Source organism: Capra hircus, chromosome 1, assembly GCF_001704415.2.
Source record: "Capra hircus breed San Clemente chromosome 1, ASM170441v1, whole genome shotgun sequence".
Lineage (NCBI taxonomy): Eukaryota > Metazoa > Chordata > Mammalia > Artiodactyla > Bovidae > Capra > Capra hircus.
In genome coordinates, this window is record NC_030808.1 from 144,395,207 (window position 1) to 144,414,355 (window position 19,149).

At 47.9% G+C, this 19,149-nt stretch overlaps 3 protein-coding genes across 3 annotated transcripts in view; all 3 read right to left on the reverse strand.

The window, feature by feature from the left end:
• Positions 1–19,149, reverse strand: part of TSPEAR (thrombospondin type laminin G domain and EAR repeats) — a 106,893-nt gene that overhangs the window by 41,341 nt on the left and 46,403 nt on the right. The window lies entirely within an intron of this gene.
• LOC108636552 (keratin-associated protein 10-8-like) lies at positions 3,542–4,644 on the reverse strand. Its single transcript, XM_018052018.1, has one exon. The coding sequence runs from the start codon at positions 4,580–4,582 to the stop codon at positions 3,869–3,871; it is 714 nt and encodes a 237-aa protein (XP_017907507.1). The 5' UTR covers positions 4,583–4,644; the 3' UTR covers positions 3,542–3,868.
• Positions 12,787–13,786, reverse strand: LOC108636554 (keratin-associated protein 10-8-like). The gene is made up of 2 exons (XM_018052023.1): positions 13,377–13,786; positions 12,787–13,286 (listed from the first exon to the last, which is right to left on the reverse strand). The coding sequence occupies exons 1-2, from the start codon at positions 13,718–13,720 to the stop codon at positions 13,028–13,030; spliced, it is 603 nt and encodes a 200-aa protein (XP_017907512.1). The 5' UTR covers positions 13,721–13,786; the 3' UTR covers positions 12,787–13,027.

Here is a 19,149-nt window from a genome sequence, read left to right on the forward strand (position 1 = left end):
TCAAAAACTTATCCAGTGAAAACTACGAATCATTGTTGAAAGAAATGCAAGAAGACATAAGGAAATGGAAAGACACCCCATTATTATGGATTGGAAGCTTTAATATTGTTAAGATGCCATTACTATCCAAAGCAAACTATATATTTAATATAATTGCTGTCAACATCTTGATGATTTTCCACAGAAATAACAAAACTCATTCTAAAATTCATATGGAATCTTAAGGGACCTTGCATAACCAAAAAAAAAAAAATCCTGAAAAAGAACGAAGAGAGAGGAATTCCTGATTTCAAAGCTCACTACAAAGCGACAGTAATCAAACAGAGTGGTACTGGCACAGAGTCAGACATAGAGATCAATGGAAGAGAATACAGGATCCAAAACAAACCCTCACACATTAGGTCAAACCATTTTTGACAAGGGCATTAAGTCCATTCACTGGAGAAAAAAAATTCTTTCCAACAAATGGTTCTAGCAAAATTGAATATTCACATGCATAACAATGAAGTTAGATCCATACCTAACATCATACAAAAAATTAACGCAAAGTGGATCCTCAATCTAAATGTAAGACCTGTAACTATAAAACTCTTTGAAGAAAAAATAGGACAAACCTTCACAACCTTGAATTTGGCAGTCATTTCCTGCATATGACACCAATGACAAAGTCAGCATCAGAAAATATAAAAACTGGACTTCACGAAAATTTTGAAATTTTTCCATGAAAATGTAGTATCAACAGAGAACAAAAGTAACCCAAAGAAATGTGAGGAAACGTTTGAAAATCATATATCTGATAAGAGATTAATATCCAGAATGTACAGAGAACTCCCGAAACTCAAAAACAACAACAAAAAACCTAACTCAAAAATGAGCAAAGACCACGAATAGACATTTTTCCAATGAAGGTATACAAATGGCCCATAAGCAATGAAAATATACTCAAGACAACTAACATTAGAGAAATGCAAATCAAAACTACAGTGAGGTACCACCTTGCACCTCTTAGTATAATGACCGTTTATTTATAGAAACAGCATAATATTGGTGAGACTGTGAAGAAACTGGAACACTTGTACACTGTTGGTGGGAACATGAACCGGTACAGCTATGTGGAAATCAGTATGATGGCTCCTCAACAAATTAAAAGTAGAATTACTGTCCGATCCAGTATTTCTACTGGGTCTATGCTGAAAGGAATTGAAAGCAGAATCTTGCAGAGGTATTTGTAAAACCACATTCACAGACGCATTTCTCACAATAGCCGAAAAGTGGAAGCCATTCAGGTGTTCACTGAGGGATGAAAGGATAAGCAAGATGAGGTATACCCACAGGATGGAGTATTATTCACCCTTCAACAGGAAGTAAATCTGGCACTATTATGGACGAAACATGAGGATATTATGGTAAGATAAATAAGCCAGTCACAAAAAGACAAATACTTTGTGATTTCACTTACACGAAGTACTTTAGAGATAAAAAGTAGAATGATGCTTTCCAGGGGCTGTGAGAAAGGAAAGAAGTATGGAGATTCTTGTTTCATGTGCATAGAGTGTGTTTTACAAGATAAAGAGTTCCAAGTACGGATAGTGGTGATGGTTACACAAGATGTACTTAATACCAAAGTGATTAAGGTTGTCAGCTTTGTGTTATGAATATTTTACCTCAATAACAAAAATAGAAAAAGGCTATCAAGGCACAAAGGCACCTGAAGGAAACGTAAGTGCACATTACTAAGTGAAAGAAGCCCATCCGAAAAGTTTCCACTCCTGATGCTTCCAGGGATACAACATTCTGGAAAAGACACAACCATGGAGTCGGGAAAAAGATGGGTGGTTGCCAGGGGTTAGCAGGGAAGAAGAGATGAACAGATGGAGCACAGAGGACTTTTAGGGCAGGGAAACTATTCCGTAATGGTCCACAGGTGTTATAATCCATTTATCAAAACACATAGAACTTAGCAACAGCAAGAGTGACCTCTAATGTAGACTATGGACTTGGGGTGATATTAACATGTCAGTGTAGGTTTATCCATTATGACGAATGTAGCCCATTTGTAACAAATGCATCAAATCACAAGATACTGATGGTGGGGTAGGCTGTGCCTGTGTGAGGGTGGGGATATATAGGAGTTTGTACTTCCCACTCAGTTTTGCTGTGAACCTAAAACTGCCCTAAAAAACAAGATATGTTAAGCTGATACAGGACAATTGAGGAGATCTGCTTTTTTTTTAAGCGAATTTTGGTTATCTGTGTCTTCAAGGAATGAGTCCATATCACCTTAATTGCTTATTGCATTTCCTTTTAATATCTGTGGGGACTATGCTAATTTCTCCTCTTCCATTCCTACTATTTTCTCTCAGAGTTGAGGAAACATCCTTGGGAAGAGCCAACCCATGTCCTAAGACTTATGAATATTTCCAACAGGCAGGTGGGGGCAGGTCCTTTTAAGGCTCTCTTTCATGTCTGTGAATCAGTCCAGCTAACTTTATGGGTTTTGCCAGGCTCAGCCTCACACCTGTTTGCTAATCATTTCTCAGGAGACACTTAAGGAAGACTCTCCATGGACAGGGGAGTTCCTCAGAACAGCTCTCTTCTCTCTGGCATCCTGACCCCGGACTAGCTGCCCCACACTGCCCCCAATTCCCAGACCAGCTCTAAAACTAGGGATCCATGGCACTCCACCTGGGTTTCTGGCCTGGGTCCTGGAATCATTCTCGAGGGGGTGAGCTGGGCAGCTGTGAGATCCACTCTGTTTATTTCCCCTCCCAGGTGGGCCTGTGCTGTCCTCCTCAAGTCCAGCATCTCAACTTCTACTGTCCTGACCTTATTAGCTCTCTGGATCACTCGGGTGGGAGGTCATCCAGGCCCTCTCACTCCACACGGTTGGAGCAGCCCTCCCAGCTTCCACCACATTTCTGCTAAAAGTGCAGACCCACTGGCAGACCAAAAGGGGTGACCCCAGCCACATGCAGGTGTGTCACACGGGGTCCTTAGGCCTCCCACATGGAGCGGACTCAAGGCGCCAGTTGGTCCCTATGTTTCAAGTAGGCAGAGTCCAGGGAGCCTGAGAAACCCCTAGACCATGACAGGTCTGCAGGGGACCAGCCGCGGGCCAGGGCCTGAGCAGGCACTGACTTCCTGGAGAAGCAGGAGCCCCACCTGGTGACCCTGCCCAGAGGGGTCAGGCCCATGCCCTTGGGGTCTCAGTCACTTACTGCCGGGGCTTCCCTGGTGACTCAGACGGTAAAGAACCTGCCTGCTATGTAGGAGATCCCGGTTCAACCCTGAGTTATGAAGATTCCCTGGAGAGGGAATAGCAACCCACTCCAGTATTCTTGCCTGGAGAATTCCATGGACAGAGGAACCTGGTGGGCTACAGTCTATGGGGTCTCAGAGAGTCGGACATGACTGAGTGAGTCACACACTCGCTTACTGACAGAAGTGCTCTCGGCTGGAGGAGACTAGTGTCAGGTCACAATCGTGTGTTTCCTTGCACCCCTGCACCCAGCCCACCAGGAAATCACAGGAAGGGAGCAGATCAGGTGATGATGTGAGTTTATTTATCCAGGGGCCTGAGGGGGCGCTGACAGGTTAGAATTTGAGGCCAAGTGACCCAGATAGAGGATCTGGATGGGTAGGGGGCCAGCTGACCCAGAGACAGCTGGAGACGACTCCTGGGAGTCAGAAGCCCCAGGGAGCTGAAAGGTCAGAGTTCCTTGGGCAAGAGTGAGAGGTCAGTGGTCAGGGCAGTGGAGACATCGGGAACGCTGTCCTGCGTGAGGGCAACCACCCAGCCCAGGTCAGGACAGAGGACCAAGTCACAGGTGGAACCTGAGCTCGGCTGGCTCTGGGGTGACATGCCAGGTCAGCAGCAGGGCTCCAGGGCCGAGGTTGGGATGCAGCAAGCAGGGCGGGAGCATATGGGCCCGCAGAGCAGGGACACGGAAGAGGCTGGGCGGCAGCAACTGGGCTGGCAGGAGGAGTCGGGCACGCAGCAGGCGGGGTGGCACACGGGGCGGCAGAGGAGGGACACAGAGGAGGGTCTGCAGCAGGATGAGGGGGCTGAGCAAGGGGAAGCCTCACAGCACACGGGCCTGCAGCAAACAGGTGTGCAGCAGACGGGCCTGCAGCAGACGGGCTCACAGCAGACAGGCTCACAGCAGACGGGCCTGCAGCAGACGGGCTCACAGCAGACAGGCTCACAGCAGACGGGCCTGCAGCAGACGGGCTCACAGCAGACAGGCTCACAGCAGACGGGCCTGCAGCAGACGGGCTCACAGCAGACAGGCTCACAGCAGACGGGCCTGCAGCAGACGGGCTCACAGCAGGCCTGCTGGCAGCGGGAGGAGGTGCAGCTGGAGGGCTGGCAGCTAGACTGCTGGCAGCACGAGGCTGGGCAGGAGCTGCTGCAGGCTGCCTGGCAGCAGGGGCTGGACTTACAGCTCACTGGGGCACAGAGGAGGGTCAGGCGGGGGGCCGGGGCGCAGCAGCTGGGGGCACAGCAGGGGGGCTCGCAGCAGCTCTCTGGACAGTCATAGCTCAGGTCGCTGGAGCAGATGGACAGGGTGGAGGCTGCCATGGTGGAGGTGGTGGGGCTGGAGGAGGGTTTGAGTGTGTGTGAGTGTATGAGCTGTGTGTGTGAGGTGCTTGGGGATGCAGGGCTTTTATACCTGGCCCCTGGCTTGTGTTGTCCTCACAGGAGACTCCCAGGCCCTCCCTTCCTTGTTGGGGTTGACAGCTGGTGGCAAGAGCCCCTCATTAGTGCTGGCGTAGTTTCCACAATTGTTTTCACTCATTAAACCCGTGAGCGTAAATATCCAATGTTGCAGGATGTTTTCCTATTTCTCCTTTGCTTGGCTCCAGAAAAGACATAGAAAAAATCTAGGTAAGATCCTAGAGGAAATCAACCCTGAATATTCATTGGAAGGACTGATGCTGCAGCTGAAGCTCCAATCCTTTGGCCACCTGATTCAAAGAGCTGACTCATTAGAAAAGACCTTGGTGCTGCGCAAGATTAAAGCAGGAGGAGAAGAGGACACAAAGGAAGAGTTGGTTAGATAGCATCATTGACTCAATGGACATGAGTTTGTGCAAGCTCTGGGAGATGGTGAAGGACAGGGAAGTCTGCGGTGCTGTATTCCACGGGGTCCTGAAGAGCGGGACACGACTGAGCAACTGAACAACAGGAACAGACTACCTGAGGTTTAGAGGTGATCACGTCTAAATTGGTGAATTTAGATGTCGCAGCTCTCCCCTGTTTGAGGTACAATACTTTTATATTATTTTGACTTTTACGCATTTTTAAACTTAGGTGTCAAGTGACATGTGCATGTCTGTAAAATGCAACTGGTCCAGGGGATGTGACCGTGGAACTAGGTGAGGGTCATGTTCAGCAGGGGCTGGTGGAAGGTCCTAGCACTCCCGTCCCAGCAGCTGCTCTGCCAGCAGGAAGCATGGCGAGAGAGCCATCCAGTTCTGTGCAGCCCAGCCAGTGTGCCTGAGAGGAGTGTTAACGGAGCGTGGGCGTACGTGGAGTCTGTTAGGCGATCTCTACAGGGAGCAGCGCTCACAGGTGTCTGAGTCAGGGCTCACGTTCATCAACCTTTCACCCAGACCCAAGTGCTCACAGCACACCCTGTGCACCCCACACTTCTCAGCCGAGCTAACAGCCCCTAGGCCAGCTTTGCCTTCCTCAAGGGGGATTCCCTGAAAGACTCAGAGAGAGGGAGGGTCTCCTCCTGGAAAGCCCACGTGTGAGCAGCGGAGACTCCAGGACCTGAGGAAACACCCAAAGGTAAAGCTCAGGAAAGAGCTGGTTTTCCTTGTGGATACAAGCAGATGTGGTCCCAGGGAGCCTGGAACAGAAAAGTCAGCAAGGGCGGACTCTGGGGAAGACGGTGAAGTCTGGGCAGCGGTCATCACGGAGCCCCTGACCATGGCTGTGGGGTCAGATGACACTGTCTGAGCACCTGTTCTAGGCCAGGTGGTGATCTGAACGCTCTACTCCTGCCAAGTCACTTGATTTCACATCTACTCAGCAGGAAAGTTACTGTAATTGGTGAGGAAGCCCAGGCACATAGAAGTTAAGCAACCATGTCCAGGTCACACAGCCCAAAGTATCAGGACTGGGACTGGAAGCCACCATCTGTATATAGGATCGAGGCTCTTACCCAGGCCTTCCCCCAGGCCAACTTCAGGGCCACACGCAGAAGGAAGCACATGTCCAAGGAAGTTTACCACCAGGCAGCTGTGCTGAAAATTTACAACAGAGGCGGGAAACATCAAAATTAACACCACAGAAAATCAACCCTGTGGTTTTCAGCACAAACACTGCTAGTTCCTCCAATCCACAGAGGGAAAGTGTGCATGCTTGCCCAGGGGCTCAGTTGTGTCCGACTCTTTGTGACCTCATGGACTGTAGCCTGCCAGGTTCCTCTGTCCATGGGATTTTCCGGCAAGAATACTGGAGGGAGGTGCCGCTTCTTACTCCAACAGTGTAGTGAAAGTTGCTCAGTCATGTCTGACTTTTTGAGACCCCATAGATTATACAGTTCAAGGAATTCTCTAGGCCAGAATACTGAATGGGTAGCCTTTCCCTTCTCCAGGGGATCTTTCCAACCCAGGGATCGAACCCAGGTCTCCCGCATTGCAAGCAGATACTTTACCAGCTGAGCCACCAGGGAAGCCCAACAGAGGTAAAGCATAAATCCCCAAATATGATGAGAGAAAATTAAACAAACAGACCATGTGTTTCGCGGACACCAAAGGTGATCACTCCATTGCTAACAAGGAAGAAGGAAGAGCCAGGATAGAACAGTAAAGACAGGACTGAACACGAACCACTCTGAACTGAGTGCACCAAGGTGCGTGTGTTTGGACTGGAAGGGCCTCATGAATTCAAGAGCACTGGATTTTTAGAGCCCACCATAAACATACATTCAGTCAGTTCAGTTCAGTTGCTCAGTCATGTCCAACTGCGACCCCATGGACTGCACCACATCAGACCTCCCTATCAATCACCAACTCCTGGAGTTTACTCAGACTCATGTCGATTGAGTCAGTGATACCGTCCAATCATCTCATCCTTTATCATCCCCTTCTCTTCCTGCCCTCAATCTTTCCCCTATCAGGGTCTTTTCAAATGAGTCAGCTCTTTGCATCAGGTAGCCAAAGGACTGGAGTGTCAGCTTTAGCATCAGTCCTTCTAATGAACATTCAGGACTGATCTCCTTTAGGATGGACTGGTTGGATCTCTTGCGGTCCAAGGGACTCTCAGGAATCTTCTCCAACACTACAGTTCAAAAGCATCAATTCTTCTGCGCTCAGCTTTCTTTACAGTTCAACTCTCACATCCATCCACAACTACTGGAAAAACCATAGCTTGAACTGGACGGACCTTTGTTGGCAAAGTAATGTCTCTGCTTTTTAATATGCTGTCTAGGTTGGTCATAACTTTTTTTCTAAGGAGTAAGCGTCTTTTTACTTCATGGCTGCAGTCACCATCTGCAATGATTTTGGAGCCCCCAAAATAAAGTCTGCCACTGTTTCCACTGTTTCCCCATCTATTTGCCATGAAGTGATGGGACCGGATGCCATGATCTTTGTTTTCTGAATGTTGAGCTTTAAGCCAATTGTTTTCAGTCTCCTCTTTCACTTTCATCAAGAGGCTCTTTAGTTCTTCTTCACTTTCTGCCATAAGGATGGTGTCCTCTACATAGCTGAGGTTATTGATAGATCTCCCGGCAATCTTGATTCCAGCTTGTGCTTCAGCTAGCCCAGTGTTTCTCATGATGTACTCTGCATAGAAGTTAAATAAGCAGGGTGACAATATACAGCCTTGATGTACTCCTTTTCCTATTTGTAACCAGTCTGTTGTTTCACGTCCAGTTCTAACTGTTGCTTCTTGACCTGCATACAGATTTCTTAAGAGGAAGGTCAGGTGGTCTGGTATTCCCATTTCAGAATTTTTCAGTTTATTGTGATCCACACAGTCAAAGACTTTGGCATAGTCAGTAAAGCAGAAATAGACGTTTTTCTGGAACTCTCTTGCTTTTTCCATGATCCATCAGATGCTGGCAATTTGATCTCTGGTTTCTCTGCCATTTCTAAAACCACCTCGAACATCTGGTAGTTCACAGTTCACGTTCTGCTGAAGCCTGGCTGGGAGAGTTTTGAGCATTATTTTGCTAGCGTGTGAGATGAGTGCAATTGTGCGTAGTCTGAGTGTTCCTTGGCATTGCCTTTCTTAGGGATTGGAATAAAAACTCACATTTTCCAGTCCTGTGGCCACTGCTGAGTTTTCCAAGTTGGTAGTTTTTAAATGAACCGAATGAAGGGCAGCTCCATCTCCAGGCAGGAAGAAACGGCTGACAGTCTGGTCTGGAAATGAACTATTACCAGGTGGACCCTGGACCTCTCCCACCAAACAGTGAAAGACACAGAGCATCTAGGGGAGCACTGGGGACTAAGGCTGATTTTTCCCATTTTCTAATTATTACATCTTTCTCCTGCATTGGCAGGCCAAGTCTTTACCAGCAGTGCCACCTGGGAAGCCCCTTCTATCTTTCTCAAGTAAAGAGAACAGCAGTGTATTTTCACATAAGCAAGAGCTTGGAAAACACTCGACTCATGTTTCCCTCTTGGAGAAACATTTAAAGAAAGAAGACAAATGATGGGAGTCCCTTGGCGGTCCAGTGGTTAAGGATCCACCTCCCAGCGCATGGGGCGTAGGTTCAGTGCCTGGTCAGGGAGCCAGGATCCCACACAGCCCTCAGCCAGAAAAACTGAAACACAAAAAAGAAGCAATGTGGTAACAAAGTCATTAAAGACTTTATGAAGACTTTCTAACACCGTACACAAAAATAAACTCAAAATGGATCAAAGATCTAAACGAAAGGCCAGAAACTATAAAACTCCTAGAGGAGAACATAGGCAAAACACTCTCCAACATAAATCACAGCAGGATCCTCTAAGACCCACCTCCCAGAATACTGGAAATAAAAGCAAACATAAACAAATGGGATCTAATTAAAGTTAAAAGCTTCCGTACACAAAGGAAACTATAAGCAAGGTGAAAAGACATCCTTCGGAATGGGAGAAAATAATAGCAAATGAAGTAAATGACAAACAACTAATCTCAAAAATATACAAGCAACTCCTGCAGCTCAATTCCAGAAAAATAAACGACCCAATCAAAAATGAGCCAAAGAACTAAATAGACATTTCTCCAAAGAGGACATACAGATGGCTAACAAACACATGAAAAGATGCTCAACATCACTCATTATCAGAGAAATGCAAATTAAAACCACAGTGAGGTACCATTTCACACCAGTCAGAATGGCTGTGATCCAAAAGTCTACAAGCAATAAATTCTGGAGAAGGTGTGGAGAAAAGGGAACCCTCCTACACTGTTGGTGGGAATGCAAACTAGTACAGCCACTATGGAGAACAGTGTGGAGATTCCTTTAAAAACTGCAAATAGAACTGCCTTATGACCCAGCAATCCCACTGCTGGGCATACACACTGAGGAAACCAGAATTGAAAGAGACACGTGTACCACAGTGTTCATTGCAGCACTGTTTATAATAGCCAGGACATGGAAGCAACCTAGATGTCCATCAGCAGATGAATGAATAAGAAAGCTCTGCTACATATACACAATGGAGTATTACTCAGGCATTAAAAAGAATACATTTGAATCAGTTCTAATGAGGTGGATGAAACTGGAGTCTGTTATACAGAGTGAGGTAAGCCAGAAAGGAAAACACCAATACAGTATACTAACACATATATATGGAATTTATAAAGACAGTAATGATAACCCTGTATGAGAGACAGCAAAAGAGATACAGATGCATAGAACAGACTTTTGGACTCTGTGGGAGAGGGAGAGGGTGGGATGATTTGGGAGAATAGCATTGAAACATGTATACTATCATGTAAGAATCGAATCACCAGTCTAGGTTCGATACAGGATACAGGATGCTTGGGGCTGGTGCACTGGGATGACCCAGAGAGATGATATGGGGAGGGTTGTGGGAGGGGCATTCAGGATTGGGAACTCATGTATACCCCTGGTGAATTCATGTCAATGTATGGCAAAACCAATACAGTATTGTAAAGTAAAAAAATAAAAATAACGAAAGAAAGACTTTGAAAAAGGTCCAGGTTTAAAAAACCTGAAGAGCAAAAACCAGAAAGAAAGAAGACAAACGGGCAAGTGAGGAAACATACAGGAGCACATGGGGAATTGGGCAGGTGTAGGTGAGAAGGAAAGGAAGAAAAGTCTAAACAGCCAGAGCGATGGGTTCTGTTGGTGCACACAAAGTCTGGTCCTTCCCAGGCAGTGACCCTGGTGAGGTTCTGATACTTCATTAATATCAGATGTTTTGAAACGCTAAGCTTTTGGATTGTTGCTGATCAGTCATTAAGTTAAGTCCACTTCTTTGCAACCCTGTGGACTGCAGCACGCCAGGCTCCTCTGTCCTCCACTATCTTGAGTAAAAAGAGTTTGCTCAAATTCATACCCACTGAGTCGATGATGCTATCTAAGCATCTCACCCTCTGCTGCCCATTTCTCCTTTTGCCATCAGTCTTTCCCAACATTAGAGTCTTGTCTAATGAGTCAGTTCTTCATATCAGGTGGCCAAGGTATTGGCGCTTCAGCTTTAGCATCAGTCCTTCCAATGAATATTCAGGCTTGATCTCCTTGCTGTTCAAGGGATTCTCAAGAGTCTTCTCCAACACCATAGTTCAAAAGCATCAGTTCTTTGGTGCTCAGCTTTCTTCACAGTCCAACTCTCACAGACATACATGACTACTGGAAAAACTACAGCTTTGACCAGACAGACCTTTGTTGGCGAAGTAATGCCTCTGCTTCTTAATATGCTGTCTAGGTCGGTCATAGCTTCTCTTTTAAAGAGCAAGCATCTTTTCATTTCATGGCTGTAGTCATGAAATCACAGCCATCTGCAGTGATGTTGGAGCCCCCCCAGAAATAAAGTCTGTTACTGTTTCCATTGTTTCCCCATCTATTTGCCATGAAATGATGGGACCAGATGCCATGATCTTAGTTTTTTGAATGTTGAGTTTCATCGGCTTTTTCACTCTCCTCTTTCTCCCTCATCAAGAGGCTCTTTAGTTTCTCTTCACTTTCTGCCATAAGGGTGGTATCATCTGCATAACTGAGCTTGTTGATATTCTCCTAGCCAGCTTGATTCCAGCTTATACTTCAAGCTAAATAAGTAGGGTGACAATATACAGCCTTCATACTCCTTTCCCAATTTGCAACCAGTCTACTGTTATATATCGAGTACTAATCATTGCCTCTTGACCCATATACAGGTTTCTCCGGAGACAGGTAAGGTCATCTGGTATTCCCATCTCTTTAAACAGTTTGCATATGCTGGGTTTAATAAAATGTAATTAAACAAACTCTCCCTGTCTTTTTCCACTTTTAAATGTGGCTAATATAACAGTTGGGCTTCCCCTGTGGCTCCACAGTAAAGAATTCACCTGCCAGCAGGAACTGCAGCAGACACAGATTTGATCCCTGGGTCAGGAAGAGCCCGTGGAGGAGGGTGTAGAAACCCACTCCTGTACTCCTGCCTGGATAAGCTCATGGACAGAAGAGTCAGGCAGCTTATAGTCCATAAGGTCATAAAGAATCAGACACATTTGAAGCATCTCAGCACACATGCATGGGTATTATAATAGGTACAATTAGATCTGAGGCCCCAGTCAAGGCCCTTCACACTGCCCGGCAGGTGTCTGCCTACCCAGCACTGTCCCAAAGGGCCAGCATATGTTTCTCCTCCCCATATTTCCCCAGAGGGATAGCTGCCTTAATACTTGAATTCCTGAGAGCAGCTGCCATTTCCAAATAGCCCATTCCCTTTGGTTGTCGGTCCCTGTGATGGATAGTTTCAAGCGTCAACTGACCAGGCCATGGTGCCCAGTTGTCTGGGTAAACATGTCTGGATGTCATGACACAGTTGCTTCTTAGGTGAAATCAATACTGAAATCAGTGGACTCTGAGTAAAACAGACTGCCCTACAAAATGCGGGTGGGCCACATCCAAGCAGTTGGAGACCTTGAGACCAGAATGAAGTCCCCAAGGAGAAAGAGATTCTACCAGCAGGTCATTTGTAGCTGCAACACCAACTCTTCCTGGAAGCTCACTCTGCAGATTTGGATCTTGCCCGCCTCCAAAGGGTGTGAGCCAGCTTCTCAACATCAATCTCTGCATATGTGCACATGCCTTATTGGTCCTTTCTCTGGAGAACCCTGACTCACACAGGCTCCAAACATCACTGCATGTGGTTCTCACCATCTAGACCTTCGCACACAGAGGGAGGTACTCACACTCATGTCCAGGGCACTAGGGAATGGCTTGCACGAGCCTATCTGAAGCTCCTTCTGGAGTAAGCTTTACATATTCAAGGCAGATATTTACTAAACGGGGTCTCCTTTGTCCCTAGGGAACCCCCATGTTCCCAGTGTGCAAACCCGGGGCCTGAACATGTGCCCCATTCCCACCCCATCACTCACTTCATGCATGGGTCTACAGGTGAGCAGGATACTCTGGACTGGAGGCTGCAGTGGAACTATGGCCTCAGGACACCCTGGCAGAGAGTATCGGGGCGTGGTTAGCCATGCCTGATGATGCTACTGTCCTAGATACAACTCAAGGCCAGGTTTCTAAACCAGCCCAGACCACTGTCCTCAGGAAAGGTCTTTCCCAGTGTTTGAAGAGAATGCACTCAAGGCAGAGAGAGGGCATGAAAGTGACTTTATTTGTTAGCAGGCAGACCCCTCACCTAGGTCAGGACAAAATCCATGACCAACAAGGATGGAGAGCAAGATGCTGGCTGACACTCAGGGCCTGAAGCGAACAAGGAGCCAGCCCAAGCTGCTCACAGGAAATTCTGGGGCAGAAGGAGACCCCAGACTGGGTTGAAGGCTACAGAAATTTCAGGTGATAGTCAGCATGGCCCTGGAAGGAGTTGGCAATGTACCAGGTCAGCAACAGGGCTCTGGGGCTGAGGTTCGGACGCAGCAAGCAGGGCGGGAGCACGCGGGCCGGCAGAGCAGGGACAGGCAGGAGGCTGGGCGGCAGCAGCTGGGCTGGCAGGAGGAGGTGGGCACACAGCATGTGGGGCGGCACACAGGACGGCAGAGGAGGGACACGGAGGAGGAGGGTCTGCAACTGACCGAGGGGCAGGGGTTGGGCTGGCAGCACAAGGAGGCTGAGCAGGGGGAGGACTCACAGCAGACGGGCCTGCAGCAGAGGGGTGTGCAACAGACGGGTGTGCAACAGACGGGTCTGCAGCAGACAGGGGTGCAGCAGATGGGTGTGCAGCAGATGGGCCTGCAGCAGACGGGTGTGCAGCAGACGGGTCGGCAGCAAACGGGCCTGCAACTGACGGGTCTGCAGCAGACAGGCTCACAGCAGGCCTGCTGGCAGGGGGAGGACCTGCTGCAGGCTGGCTGGCAGCAGGGGTGGGACTCACAGCTCACAGGGGCACTGAGGAGGGTCAGGTGGGGGACTGGGGTGCAGCAGCTGGGGGCACAGCAGGGGGGCTCGCAGTAGCTCTCTGGACCGTCGTCCACCTGCCAGGAGGAGCCGGTGTAGGAGTCACAGGACCCGGGCAGGCAGACCCGGCTGCCGTAGCTCAGGTCACTGGAGCAGACAGACAGGGCAGAGGAAGCCATGGTGGAGGCGGTGGGGCTGGAGGAGGGTGAGGTGTGAGTGTGTAAGTGCGTGAGTGAGTGTGTGTGTGAGCGCTGCTCAGGGCTGTGGGCCTTTTATACCCCGTCCAGGTGTGTGCAGGGCCAGTTGAAGGCTCCCTGAGGCTTCCCTTTCCTTGTTGGTGTTTTGAGCCCCTATTTCTTCTTGTTTATTTACACAAGAGTTTGCAGCTAGTAAAATGCATGTCCTGGTTGAGGGCTGGATCACGCCTGAGCTGTGTGAGGTTCTCTCAGCAAACACAGGACTATTCTAGGGTCCCGAAGCACCACCGTGCTGCCTGCCAGCTCCCCCCTCCCACCTGTCTCTATTGCTCTCAGGTGAGTGGCTGTGAACCCCCGTCTCCGTGACTTGGCATCGCAGAGCTCACAGTTGGGACAGTGCTGTCCCCTGCTGTCGGACGTCCCTCTCAAGCAGCACGGATGAACAGTGGACAGACCAGCCAAAGGGAGAAGGGGTGAGTGAGAAGAAGCAAGGCATGTCTCAAGCACAGAGCAGGAAGGAGGGCAGGTCCCTCCCCATCAGACAGGGAAGGGGTGAGTGAGAAGAAGCAAGGCATGTCTCAAGCACAGAGTAGGAAGGAGGGAAGGTCCAGCCCCATCACACGGGGTCTCCAGGGTCAGAACATGCACAGCGAAGGGAGAAGCAGAACGTTTTCCAGAGAGAAGGGTGGGAAACCTGGGCTTCAGATCCGTAACTCTGACCAAACTAGGACAAGATGAGCGGAAACGGTGTGTATCTGACACACTGGTGAATGTTGGACGCCAAATACACGGAAACAGCCTAAAACCTTCCAGAGAGTTTGGCATCCGACTTCGCTCAGCCAGTCAACATACCTGAAGAGAGTGCAACCAAATCTTGAAAGTCTGAGGAAAGTGGATTATCAGGCAGATGGAGATTAGAGCACTTCGGATAAGACAGCTATTCTGGAAAGGAGCCACTCGTACATTATGTACAAAAACTACCTCGCGAGTACACGGTCCAGAAAAAGAGCGAGCCCAAAGGCAGGCACGTATAAGAAACAATAATAAAGAACAACAAGTCAGCAAAAAGCAGAAGGAGGGAGAGGAGGTCCACCGGCTTGGCCCTGTAGAATAAGCGCCTGCTGGCTGCCCCGCCCCTCTGGCTTCGACCCCTTCTTTGCCATGTGTAGTTCTCTGAGTTTGACAAATGCAGACACACCCCCACCAGACCATACAGGCCCCCACACTCCTGTCCACTGGAGTCAGCTCCTCCCTCTGCCCAAAGCCCCAGGCAGGTGTTGATTCAAGATCCCTGCAGCTGTGGCTTATCCGGGAGGTCACATACATGGAATCGTACACCGGGTGGCCTTTGGGGTCTGGCTTCTTTCCCTCGGAAAATGCAGTGGCTGTTGTGCCGTGTCCATCTGGGCTCATCCCCTGTCCTGCTGCGCGGTGTCCGGAGTGAGGGGGGTCCCCCCATGTGTTCACTGCACAGGTGGGAGACACTTTCATGACTTCCTGTCTTTGGTGATTATGAACAAACCTGCTGTCTACGTTCTCTGTGTACAGGTTTCTGTGTGATCGTGTTTCCATTCCTCTAGGATAAACACCCAGGCGGGGCAGAGCTGGATCGGATGGGAACTGTAGGTTTGGCTTGATAGGAACCTGCTAAGCTCTTTCCCCAAGTGGCTGTGCCATTCTGCATTCCCACCAGCAATGCGTGAACGTTCTCGTGGCTACATATCCTTGGCCAACAGTCGATATTGTGAGGGTTTTAATTTTGGCCGTTCTAATAGGCGTGAGGGCTCCCCAGATGGCTCGCTGGTGAAGAGTCCACCTGCCAATGCAGGAGCTGTGAGTCCGATCTCCTGGGTGGGAAAATCCTCTGAAGAGGGAAAAGCAACCCACTCCAGTATTCTTCCCTGGAAATCCCATGGACAGGGGAGACTAGCAGGCTACAGTCCATGGGGTCGCAAAGAGTTAAACTCAACTTAGTGACTAAACAGGGCTTCCCTCATAGCTCAGTTCGTAAAGAATCCACTTGCAATGCAGGAGACCCTGGTTCTATTCCTGAGTTGGGAAGATCTGCTGGAGAAGGGATAGGCTACCCATTCCAGTGTTCATGGACTTCCCTTGTGGCTAAGCTGGTAAAGAATCTGCCTGCAATGTGGGAGACCTGGGTTCGATCCCTGGGTTGGGAAGATCTCCTGGAGAAGGGAAAGGCTACCCACTCTAGTATTCTGGTCTGGAGAATTAAGAGTCAGACACAGCTGAGCAACTTTCACTCCACTTCACTTCACTTAGTGACTAAATAAGTAGTAGTAACTTAGTATCGGAGAAGGCACTGGCGACCCACTCCAGTACTCCTGCCTGGAAAATCCCATGGATGGAGGAGCCTGGTAGGCTGCAGTCCATGCGGTCGCTAAGAGTCAGACACGACTGAGCAACTTTACTTTCACTTTTCACTTTCATGCATTGGAGAAGGAAATGGCAACCCACTCCAGTGTTCTTGCCTGGAGAATCCCAGGGATAGAGGAACCTAGTGGGCTGCCATCTATGGGGTCACACTGAGTCAAACGCGACTCACGCGACTTAGCAGCAGCAGCAGTACCTTAGCATAATTCAAACTTGCATTTCCCCAAAGACCAGTGATATGGTGAGGCTCTCTAATGTACTTATTTTTCAAATTTATCCACAGTGGCTGTGTCATTTATGATATTATTTTATGTATCAAAGCTCCAGTTTCTCCACATCCTTTCCAACACTGGCATGTTAATTGTTTTTCATTCTAGCCTTTCTCATAGGTATGAAGGGGACTTTGTTGCGGTTTTAATTTGCACTTCCCTAATGCTACGGTTTTTCCTGTGGTCATGCATGGATGTGAGAGTTGGACTGTGAAGAAGGCTGAGCGCCGAAGAATTGATGCTATTGAACTGTGGTGTTGGAGAAGATTTTTGAGGATCCCTTGGACTGCAAGGAGATCCAACCAGTCCATTCTGAAGGAGATCAGCCCTGGGATTTCTTTGGAAGGAATGATGCTTAAGCTGAAACTCCATTACTTTGGCCACCTCATGCGAAGAGTTGACTCATTGGAAAAGACTCTGATGCTGGGAGGGATTGGGGGCAGGAGGAGAAGGGCATGGCAGAGGATGAGATGGCTGGAAGCCATCACTGACTCAATGGACGTGAGTCTGAGTGAACTCTGGGAGTTGGTGATGGACAGGGAGGCCTGGCGAGCTACGATTCATGGGGTCGAAAAGAGTCAGACACAACTGAGCGACTGAACTGAACTGAACTGAACTGAATGAGTAATTTGGGCTCCAAAATCACTGCACATAGTGACTGCAGCCATGAAATTAAAAGACACTTGCTCCTTGGAAGAAGTGTTATGACCAACCTCGATAGCATATTCAAAAGCAGAGACATTACTTTGCCGACTAAGGTCCGTCTAGTCAACGCTATGGTTTTTCCAGTGGTCATGTATGGATGTGAGAGTTGGACTGTGAAGAAAGCTGAGCGCCGAAGAACTGATGCTTTTGAACTGTGGTGTTGGAGAAGACTCTTGAGAGTCCCTTGGAGTGCAAGGAGACCCAACCAGTCCATTCTGAAGGAGGTCAGCCCTGGGATTTCTTTGGAGGGAATGATGCTGAAGCTGAAACTCCAGTACTTTGGCCACCTCATGTGAAGAGTTGACTCATTGGAGAAGACTGTGATGCTGGGAGGGATTGGGGGCAGGAGGAGAAGGGGACGACAGAGGATGAGATGGCTGGATGGCATCACTGACTCGATGGACGTGAGTCTGAGTGAACTCCCAGGGTTGGTGATGGACAGGGAGGCCTGGCGAGCTGCGATTCATGGGCTTGCAAAGAGTCGGACATGACTGAGCGAATGACCTGATCTGACCTGAATGAGTAATGATGTGGAGTATCATTTTATATGCTTATTTGCCATCCCCACATCTTCTTTGGTTTTTCTTAAAATCTTTAGGCCCTTTTCTTTGTTAGTTTTTCTTGATGTTGGATTTTGAGTGTTCTTTATATATTTTGGATACAAGTACTTTGGTCAGATGTGTGATTTGCAGATATTTTCTCCCAGTCTATGGCTTGTGTTTTCATTCTTTAAGAGTGTCTTTTGATGAACAAAATAGTTTAATACTGATAAAGTCCAGGGTATTCTTTATTTTCGTTTAGCAATTGTGCTTTGGGTATTGAATATAAGAACTCTGCCTAACCACAAGGTCACAAGGATTTTCTCCTATGTTTTCCTCTGAAAGTTTAAAACTTTCACATTTTATATTTAGGTCTCTGATAAACTTTGATTAAAGTTTTACATTAAGTAAAATTGAGGTACGGGTCAAGGCTTACTTTTTGGTTTTGCATATAGACATCCATTGTTCCCAACTGCCTTTGAACTTTTATAAAAAATCAATTGTGTGGGCCTGTTTTTCTTTTCTGTATCATTCATCTGGGCCTGTACCTTTGCTAGCACTGGATTGTTTTGATTATTATAGCTTTATGGTAAATACTGAAGTCAGATAGGATAAAACCTCCAACTTTCTTCCTCATTTTCAAATGTTGTGGCTCCTTGAGCTCCTTTGCCTTTCCAAATAATTTTAGGGTCAACTTATTGATACCAACAAAGAAACCCTATTTGTTATTGGAATTACATTGAATCTATAGATCAATTTGGAGGTGATGTGCTGCGTTTAGTCACTTAGTCGTGTCCAAATCTTTGTGACCCCGTGCGCTGTAGCCTGCCAGGCTCCTCTGTCATGGGGATTCTCCAGGCAAGAATCCTAGAGTGGGTTGCCAAGCCCTCCTCCAGGGGATCTTTCCAAGCCAGGGATCAAACCCATGTTTTCTGCATTGCAGCCAGATTCTCTAACATCTCAGCCACCAGGGAAGCCCAAGAGTACTGGAGTGGGTAGTCTATCCCTTCTCCAGGGGATCTTCCCAACCCAGGAATCAAACCAGGGTATCCTGCATGTCAGGCAGATCCTTTACCAGCTGAACTACCAGGGAGGCCCCAGTTTGGAGGCAACTGACATCATAATAATGTTTAAACATGCAGACATGGTCTAGTTCTACACTTATCTGTGTCTTCTTTTCCTTTCATCAGTGTTTTTATAGATGTCATTATGTACATATTCTGTAAAACTTATACCTGTTTTCATTCTTTATTCTAATATGCTTTTAAACAAAAACCTTAATTCAGTTTTATTGCTATTATATAGAAATATAAGTAGTCTCTAAATTCCTTGCTTATTTATTATTATTATTGTCTTTGGTTGTGCTGGGTCTTCTTTCCTGTCTGAGGCTGTTTCGGTTGCAGTGGCTTCTCTTGTTGTGGAGTCTGGGCTCACGGTGCACAGGCTTCCGTGGTTGCAGCAGGGAGGCTCAGTAGGTGTACCTTGCAGGTCCTAGAATGTGTAC

Coding starts and splice junctions, on each gene's coding strand:
- LOC108636552 (XM_018052018.1), bottom strand. CDS start 4,582: ATGGCAGCCTCCACCCTGTCCATCTGCTCCAGCGACCTGAGCTATGAC.
- LOC108636554 (XM_018052023.1), bottom strand. CDS start 13,720: ATGGCTTCCTCTGCCCTGTCTGTCTGCTCCAGTGACCTGAGCTACGGC. Junction 13,287..13,376: donor TGCACACCCGTCTGCTGCAG/GCCCATCTGCTG, acceptor CCTCTGCTGCAG/GCCCGTCTGCTGTGAGTCCT.